Genomic DNA, 10,268 nt, shown 5'->3' with positions numbered 1-10,268 from the left:
TTAAAAATAACATCCTAACTTGGCCAATCCTTACAAGTCCATAAGCCTTTTTTATGCCGTTATGATCATGTCACATAAATGAATAATCCCAGTCCATAGCCAATTAAGTTTGAACAAGACATCAAGCCAGTCTGTACTTTAAATCCGGAAGACACGCCCACAACGAACTTGTGCAACAGCGACTCAAACCGATTGGCCGAGGCGCGCTGTCACTCATGGATCTCTGCCATTCCTTCCGTTCCGCCAACGAGACTTTACACAGATGTGTTTCAGGCGTGATCAGTTGAGGCGGTGGGACTCCTCTGTTCGCTCAGTGGGATCAACTTATTTCAGAGGATATACCGTGCCCTTTTCGAACACCTTGAGTTCAATGTAACAGGTATCGTAAACAGCGTAGGTCAAGGTAATCGGGGAGTTACTTTGTTGTAGAATTTAGCTTATTTAGTCGTGTTTTTAAACGCAGAAGAAAATGCCTGTAGCTTCTCTCCTGCCTTTCACGGCCACTCCGAATAGGAAGTCCGCCAGCCCGACCTCCTTCAGGCTCACGGAGAAATTCATCTTGCTTTTAGTGTTCAGCGCCTTTATCACCCTGTGTTTCGGAGCTATATTCTTCTTGCCGGATTCCTCTAAGCTTCTCAGCGGAGTTTTCTTCCGCTCGTCCTCGGTGGAGGCAGAGACGCGCACAGGTACGGTCAGTGACACGATCACCGGGACGGGCAAGGATGAGAAGATCCTGGCCAAGATTAGAAAAGACCACGAAAAGGCGCTGATCGAGGCTAAGGACACCCTACAGAAACGGCCGGACGAGATCAAGCAAGACATCATGCGCGACAAGGAGAAAGTTGCGCAGGTGAATGGAGCGGACGGTGACAGTTTGCCGTTCGTTCAGTACGTGCGGCCGCCCGGAGCAACAGGGCACGAGCCCGCGGATCCTGACATTAAAGAGAAAAGAGCCAAGATAAAAGAGGTATTGTATGTTTTTATTATTATATACTCCTGCGATTTTCTCAGACTCTCGAAGGAAATCATGTCAGATATTGTTGTGAAACTAAATAACTTTCCCAGTGTAGAGAAACCAAGTGGTATTAATAATATCGGTTATAGCCTATGTGCCGGTCACGGTGGCTGGAGATTGAAGAAGGGGACTGTTTGACACCGTGTCAGTTTCAGGAAACATTTCCCCAAAGAACATTTGATTAAAATACAATGTTGTAATAAGGTAGATAACGTGACGTGTTGTGAAACCAGTATGGCCTGACTTCTGACAGGTCTGTTTAATAGACACGTGAGTTCTGTCACTCACAGGAGAGCGAGCGCGTGCTCATTCATTCTGTCGGTCATTCGCCGAACTGTAACGTTAGTTTGTTGAAAACTGACAGCGTATTTCAGCTCGCTGTAACTGTTGTCAGTATGTAGTCAACATTTCTAGTTTCCAACTGTATTTTCAAATATTTGTCAGTAATCTGTTTTTAGTAGCCTATTTCAGCCAGCAGTTCCTGTATGTCAGATAGCTACTTTAGCCTTTTGTTTTTTTAGTGAGTTGTCCTGTATCTCAGTAGCCAATGTATTTCCTGATTTGTTTAAAAATATCTCTGTCAGTGTCAGTATTTTAGCCATGCGTTCCTTGTTTTTTTCTCTCCAGTTAATTAAGCAGTAAGTATCCTAGTTTCACTTGCGGTCTGTATTGAATTTTTTTATTTTTTTTATTTTTTTTTATTCCAGTCAGTAGTCTGTTTTTTAATATTTAATTCGTTACTGGTTCAGTCAACCGTGCCTGTTAGCAGTGTTTTCTGCTTTTTAGTGAGATTTGCCTGTATTTCAGTCAGTATTCTAGCCAGTATTTCCTATTTTTGTATTCACTTCAGTATTCACTATAGGCTATTCGTCAGTTTTTCAGTCACTGAAAATCCCCTATTTCACTCATGTTTTTAATCAGTCAGTCATCATTTACATAATTTTCTGTCAGCATTTCCTGTAAAAAAAAAAAAAAAAAAAAAAAATATTAATATGTTTGTGAAGTGTTTCACATTGATTCTATTTCCTGAATTTCAGACTGGTCATAATTGAGCTACATGTTTTTACATGATGAGGGCATTTTTTTGTTTTGTTTAAATTATCAAGTGAAAGTGCAATGTGAGTCATCAGTATCATTGCTTATATGTTGCCAATAGAGTGCAACAGTTCAGTTCCGGAAGTAAAAACGCCATTCATTTTCTCTATAAGGAAATGGATTTTGAACAATAACTTTAAAGACTGACCTACTGTGAGCTATGAATGAAGTTGTTAATCCATGGTATTTGCAAATACTGAAGCTGTCAGCCCACATTATTTCATCTTATTTTTAAAATAATTGTTAAACAGTAGAATTCCTGATGAAAAACTACATTACCAATGATGCTGTACAGTTAATTAGCCTACACCAATTAGAGAGTTAAAAAAGCAACATGCTCCAAAATACCTCCACCCACTCCCATGAAGCACTGCGTATGTAATCGAGTTGATCTCCCAGTCCCTATAGGGGAACAGTAGCTCCCATATGCTCTCAAAATACTGAAATGTTTGCATATTTTGCTATTAACTTAAAATATATTGTTTTTATGCACGTATTGTGATTCACCTCATAGCTGATTGGCTTGGTTCATGGCTTATAACACCTTAACAAAGACTATTTTAAATGGGAAAAATGAATGGAAAAAAAATCCCTTCAGGGACCAGCGCTGCTTAAAAAGGAGGCGGGCACTGTTGCAATCAATAGTGACAATAGTAAGCTAAAACCTATATTGTGCTGAGCTGCTTATGAATATAAAGTTACAGTTGGCACAGAAACGTATGCAGTTATGCACTATTCAAGAGAGGGGGTTGAATCTTCAATTATCTATCACTGTCCCTTTAAGTTATGATGCTGAAGTACTAGTAATAATTTGAAATATTTATATCGCCAATAACCAATATAGTGGTTGATATTTTATTTTAGATACAGATTCCCATCTCAAGCATGTTTTCCCTACATCATCATAACTCACTTATTAAACTTCTGTTAGAAGCAAAGTTGATTTGATCTTTTTTTAAACTAGCCTATTAAATTGGCAAATTTTGCTTGCCTTTGAAAAATGCACAAAAAATATTGATTGATTTAGCTGTTGATCATATCCTAAAGTGATGCTGGTGTTTTTATTTATTTATTAGTTTAAAAAAAAAATTGTTTTATTTGTGCTTGGTGGTATAGAAAACTCAATCAGGTTTAGTTGAGCTCAGCTCAACATCTTGGTTAAGGGTGAACTGTTAAAGTATTAACTAAGAAGAAACAAGGCTGTCAATTCTTGTTTCTTTCAGGATGAATGCTTTTAGAGTATGTCAGGCCAGAGTCTAATGTTCCCTCAGTATGAGTCGAATGTAGACTTTGCATTGGCTTGATTAAATTAAATTTGCTATTGATTGAGACCCAGTTTTTTCCCATTTGAATCAGGCAAGTCCAGAGTAAAGATGCAAATGAAAACTGACAGCATGGTTAAAATCACCTTTCAGTTGTATTGACCTTGTCTCCTTGTTTTTTTCTGGAATTCCACCTAGTTTATCCAGTTATTTGCATAGGAAAATGGTGCCTGTGTCCCTACTGTGTCCTCCAAATTTATATTGTGTCACTTTGTAATGCCATCCTACATTTTGAGATTTTGTTCTACTTGTTTGCACACTAGAGGACACTTTTCATCTCCTAATACTGTGAGTGACGGAATCTAAAACAAAAATCCAGAAAATCACATTGTATGATTTTTAAGTGATTCATTTGCATTTTATTGCATGACATAAGTATTTGATCACCTACCAGCCAGTAAGAATTCCGGCTCTCACAGACCTGTTAGTTTCTCTTTAAGAAGCCCTCGTGTTCTCCACTCATTACCTGTATTAACTGCACCTGGTTGAACCCGTTACCTGTATAAAAGATACCTGTCCACACACTCAATCAAACAGACTCCAACCTCTCCACAATGGCCAAGACCAGAGAGCTGTGTAAGGACATCAGATAAAATTGTAGACCTTCACAAGGCTGGGATGGGCAATAGGCAAGCAGCTTGGTGAGAAGGCAACAACAGTTGGCGCAAGAAGTTCAAGATGACGGTCAATCTCCCTCGGTCTGGGGCTCCATGCAAGATCTCACCTCATGGGGCATCAATGATCATGAGGAAGGTGAGGGATCAGCCCAGAACTTCACGGCAGGACCTGGACAATGACCTGAAGAGAGCTGGGACCACAGTCTCAAAGAAAACCATTAGTAACACACTACTCTGTCATGGATTAAAATCCTGCAGCGCACGCAAGGTCCCCCTGCTCAAGCCAGCGCATGTCCAGGCCCGTCTGAAATTTGCCAATGACCATCTGGATGATCCAGAGGAGGAATGGGAGAACGTCATGTGGTCTGATGAGACAAAAATAGTGCTTTTTGGTCTAAGCTCCACTCGCTGTGTTTGGAGGAAGAAGGATGAGTACAACCCCAAGAACACCATCCCGACCGTGAAACATGGAGGTGGAAACATCATTCTTTGGGGATGCTTTTCTGCAAAGGGGACAGGACGACTGCACCGTATTGAGGGGAGGATGGATGGGGCCATGTATCGCGAGATCTTGGCCAACAACCTCCTTCCCTCAGTAAGAGCATTGAAGATGGGTCGTGGCTGGGTCTTCCAGCTTGACAACGACCCAAAACAGGGCAACTAAGGAGTGGCTCCAAAAGAAGCATATCAAGTTCCTGGAGTGGCCTAGCCAGTCTCCAGACCTGAACCTAATAGAAAATCTTTGGAGGGAGCTGAAAGTCCGTATTGCCCAGCGACAGCTCCGAAACATGAAGGATCTGGAGAAGGTCTGTATGGAGGAGTGGACCAAAATCCCTGCTGCAGTGTGTGCAAACCTGGTCAAGAACTACAGGAAACATATGATCTCTGTAATTGCAAACAAAGGTTTCTGTACCAAATATTAAGGTCTGCTTTTCTGATGTATCATCAGAAAAACGTATGTCATGCAATAAAATGCAAACGAATTGCTTAAAAATCATAAAATTTTTGTTGTCTGAATCTGGATTTTTGTTTTAGATTCTGTCACTCACACTTTGAACTTGGGGTCGACCGATTATCGGCCTGGCCGATTATCGGCGCCAATATTAAGCATTTTATGGTTATCGGTATCGGCCATTTTCAAAACCGATTTGCCGATAAAATAATTTTATTTTGAAATGCGCTATATTTGGCTCTGACGCAGCCACCTTTGTCGGAACTCACCACTCTGTAGACTAGACTAATGTCCCCGCACATCTGATTTGTTGGGAGTCACGAGTCCGGCCAATCAGCGCGGAAAGCTGAGGCACTGAAAGTGTTGCACTCTCACACCGAGAGAGCACTCGCTGACTAGAGCTCCTTCACTGATCACGCTTCAGTTGTCTCTCAAAGTTAAGGCAGCAGCAGACTTTGCTGAAGAAGCAATAGATTACTACACTGAAGTTGCAAAATACCTCAATATAATAGAGCCCTGTGATTTCCGCGATGCAGAACAGACGGAGTCGCGGAATCCAGTCATAAAAACGGAATTTACTGTATAAAGCGGAATATCACGGAATTTGTCAACTATTTGATGAATTAATAAAAAGCAGGTCAGTACAAATCAAACCGCAAAAAGACTATTTAAATATGAATCCTGCGTGTCTCTAACGTTAAATGAATGGCGCAGAGATGCGTGATTTCAGTTACCACACACACACACACTGGAGCACGCGTGACGCTTGCGCTGTTTTCAGCCTCAGCCGCATCATTATATGAGGACATGATTGCATAAACATCATCTCCAGAGCCGCTTAGTCACTTCATGAGCTTTTTAATGCTTCAACTGAGAAAAGTTATCGACATATCATAAACACACAGAAACTCAAAGATCTCCACGGCAACCCGTCAAAATAAAAGTTAGGGTTTTCACAAGGCCCTAAAAATTAAATTTTTGTTAAACTGTAAATAAATTGAATAAGTTTGATTTTAATTCATTAGAAATGCTTTTTGATTACTAAAATTTTATTTAAAAATTAAAATAGAGTCTTTAAGTTTTACAAAATATTTACAGAATGCTGCTGGGTGCTCCCTGAACTTTTTACAAGTTATTATTATTATTATTATTAATAACAGTTCTCAGATTCAAAGATATGTTTAAAATCATTTAAAGAAATTATTTGTCAAAACCCTTTGTTATTCTTAATTTTGACATTAATTTACAGTTTTACACCATACATAGCTATAATATATATATATATATATATATATATATATATATATATATATATATATATATATATATATATATATATATATATATATATATATATATATATATATATCGGTTCAAAATATCGGTTATCGGTAGGGGTGGGGGAAAAAATCGATTCTTAGATGCATCGCGATGCGGATGTGGACGATTCTGAATCGATTCACAATTGTCAAAAATCGATTTTCAAAAAAAAAAAAATTTAGATATATATTTATAATAACGTAATATTGACGGAACGCGAAAGACGGAACTCTGAAGCGCGGAAGTGCAGTGGCCGGACCGTCTGTGGCGTGCACATAACAGACGCGGACGCTATGGCTGAGCGCCAAATCCAAACACCCTCCTCGTTAAAAGCTGACGTGTGGAAATATTTTGGCTTCTGAAGTTGAAGGGGGAAAGGAGCTGGACAAGAGCCACACTAGTTGTAAGCTTTGTAGAGTAAAACTAAAATATTTCGGAAACAAGACACATATGAGAAGCCATATGACACGTTTCCAGCCAGAGGAGGAAAAACACTCGGCTGTAACGTTACCGGTCGTTGTTATATTATTAATTTACTACAAATATGCTGCTGCTAGTTCAGACACACATGTATTTTCCTGTTGGTTCTTTGCAATGTTAATAAAATATATTGTACGTTAATTCTTTATGGGTCATTACTTTGTACTTTTAAAGCAAAGTATTTATAGTCACACACACACAAAAAAAAGATTCTGATAATCGATTTAGCATCGAATCGCAGCCCTCTGAATCGTAATCGAATCGAATCGTGAGGTGCCTAGAGATTCCCACCCCTAGTTATCGGTCTATTTGACCTGTAATAATCGGTATCGGCATCGGCCCTGAAAATCACATATCGGTCGACCCCTACTTTGAACCTATGATAAAAATTACAGACTTCTACATGCTTTGTAAGTGGGAAAACCTGCAAAATCGGCAGTGTATCAAATACTTGTTCTCCCCACTGTACATCAACAGCTATAGGTTCAGGTAGGGGTGGGCGATATCTCGATATTTAAAATATATCGAGATATTTTTTAAACACGATATGGATTTTGACATATCGTATATATCGATATATTGTTTATATTTAATCCTGATTTCGCCACTTTGCTTGTTTGCCTTCTCTGTGCTGTGCTCGCCCCCGCCTCCTTGCTTTTTTTTCCCCCTCACCTCGCGTGTTGTCTCATTCAACAATTGTCTCATCCGCAACCAGCCCGGAGGCTACAGAACTCAGAGTGTGTCTGCGCGCGAGCGACAGAGCACGAGAGAAACCGAGTGTGAGCATTAATTGCATTAGTAAATTGGTAGCCTACATACTACAATATATAATTACTAAATAAGAGGCATGGAAGTTCGATTAATGGACTCCAGTAATCAGAAGGCTACTACAAACGTCTTGTTTTAAACTATTGCAGGGCTCGAATTTCGGCGCGGGTATTGCGCATAATTCTAATCATTCCCGCAGGTCTCCCATTTATAATGCGGGAAATTCCCGCAATCGTAATCCACACAGATTATAAAATCAAATCATTCTTTTAACAACTCTCTGCCAGACGCAATTTCACAAACAGCTTGAGTGTTCAGCGGTGCCGCTTCTTTCTCGTCTCTCATAATGTGTTGTGCAAGGCAAGCATCAAGAGCTGCGGCGATAAAACACACTCGCGTTTAGGAGTCGGGACATGATGGATATTCACTCGCACAATCGAGCCAGCAGTGCATCGTGACTGAAGTTTACCATTTGCACGTCTTTTTAAGTCTTACCAGTTTAAACATTCAAGCGATTTTAAACTAATCAGTGCTCGCGCGCTCTCTGAGATTATTTTCTATGCGCACATTCATAGAAAATCCGCCTTAAGAACAGCTGGCCAGTAACAAAAGTTATTTTTCGCGGATTATATTGCTTTAACACGCAAAATTGTCAATTTCGGTCGTCGTGAGTATACTCTAAACATAGTCGGTTTTGTCTTTAATAAGCATAAAACGCATGCCAGTATAATGAACACAGGATCCGTGCACTACCTCTTAAAGTGACGGCAGCCATATGTGTCATTCATTTTGTTGTCAATACAACAAAAGATAGCTTTAAGTTAAAGCAGCGTTTCTCAAAGTGTGGGGCGCGCCCCACTGGTGGGGAATGGAAACATGACAAGTGGGGCGCGACAAACGGGAGAAAATGTGGTAATTTTTGTGCCCATCTCTATTAATTCCTTTATTTATTGAGCATAAACTTCAAACAAAACAACGACACATTTAAATGGAAGCCTTACTTAACCTTTTCACACGTAAGTTTAAAAGTTTTTAGAGGCGCCCGTTATTTAGATCATATCCCTTTATGGTTTCCATGGTGGCGCGTCATTGCTTGTCACACCGCAGCCACAATAGCGCTGAATGACTGATTATCTGCTTTTATTTCACAAATGTGTTGGCTATAACAGGACATATCTGATATTCCGATTGTCAAATATGAGCAAGTGGATGTGTTTTGTTTTGTTGTTTAAACACCTTAGTTGAGCTATACGCGATGGGCGTTAGTTTATGCCGGATTTTAGAGAATCGGATCTGTTGGATTTAACAAACGTCAATTTATCTACTTCAAGTTCTCCCGAAATGAAAGTATGAAAGTAAGTGGCTGGTGAACAGAGAAGCATAGAGTAAACTTGAAATTTACTTACATGATGTGTATTTGATATGAATAATACGTGTCATCTAATTATAATGGAAATAATTATTATTCCCGCTTCCATAGATAGACATAAGTGTGTATTTGACAAACTCTAAATGTATTGCTTTTTTAATAACTTACTTATGTGAATTTAAATGTCTGAAACCTAAAATAAACATTATGTGGTTGAAAACACTGAATAGTTGTGATGTCAAGCGGTGAGCGGCGATTTTCTGGTTCAGAAAATATGTGTAGCCTACTAAAAAACAGGCTCATTGCAGACATTAAATTAGTTAATCACTTAATTTTGAACTTTCAAAGTGCACCATATTTATGAATTTATTTTTAAAACGTACAAACTTTTCTTCCGGGGGAGCATGCCCCCGGACCCCCCTAGGGGTGCAGAGGTCCACACCACCACACACACAAAATACTGTGGGAAACACAGTAGCTTATATGATAGTCTTCGAAAAATACAAAATACAATTATTATTATAAAAATACCTAAAATACGTATAGGATTTTACCACCTCCGCCTCGTTTTGAGCCAGGAAAAACCCTGAGATTTTTATTATTCTTTTTCAATTTTGTTTGTCCTTTTTGGATGCAGTTTGCGAAGTGACAAAATAAAGCAAAGCACATTTAGTCCACACTTTTACTTTCTCCGTTTCTGAATTTGATGTTATCAGAGGCAAAATACAAACACAATTGCATTATTATTTTTATCTACTGTCATGTTTATGTTTTTAAAATGTCATGTTAATAAAATACATTTTAACTTAAAGCTTAGTTTATTAACATTTTGTTGGGGCGATTGCATGAGGACAGGTGGGGCACGAACCCTTCCCTACCTTCAAAGTGGGGAATGGCAGAAAAAGTTTGAGAAACACTGAGTTAAAGGAATCAGGATTAATAACCTATGTATTTAATTTATTCCGGACTAAAATACTACTCAGTGTTATTTTCCATTTGATTATTTTATTCAGTTTCTGTATATGAATCACGTGATTAATAATGATGACGAAATTCAGGCCCTGTGTTTAATTTTTCTCATTTGGTTACATTCTGTTATGGAAAATTAATTTTCTATTGATTGTAGGCCTATATTTTGAGTTGTATTCACATCCATTTTCCTGTAAAGATATCGAGATATATATCGAATATCGAGATATAGCAAAATATATCGAGATATATTTTTTGCTCCATATCGCCCAGCCCTAGGTTCAGGTATAGAGATTGCTGCAAAGGGTTTGAGTTGATGTAAAACATTAAACCTAAATCGTGTGATCTGTCTAAATATATT

General features: G+C 38.8%; 1 protein-coding gene across 1 annotated transcript in view; it reads left to right on the top strand.

Annotated features, from left to right (window-relative positions):
• The first annotated feature begins 250 nt into the window (after positions 1 to 250).
• man1a1 (mannosidase, alpha, class 1A, member 1) overlaps positions 251 to 10,268 on the top strand; it is a 141,660-nt gene continuing 131,642 nt past the window's right edge. Inside the window, exon 1 of the mRNA XM_056269460.1 lies at positions 251 to 967. Coding sequence (XP_056125435.1) covers positions 470 to 967 — 498 coding nt within the window. The 5' untranslated portion in view covers positions 251 to 469. The remainder of the gene's footprint in view (positions 968 to 10,268) is intronic.

This window comes from Rhinichthys klamathensis, unplaced genomic scaffold (assembly GCF_029890125.1).
Source record: "Rhinichthys klamathensis goyatoka isolate OS25496 unplaced genomic scaffold, OSU_Roscu_1.1 h1tg000281l_1, whole genome shotgun sequence".
In the NCBI taxonomy this organism is placed as follows: domain Eukaryota; kingdom Metazoa; phylum Chordata; class Actinopteri; order Cypriniformes; family Leuciscidae; genus Rhinichthys; species Rhinichthys klamathensis.
The sequence above is the reverse complement of the archived record's forward strand: the minus strand, read 5'-3'. Positions and strand labels throughout refer to the sequence as shown.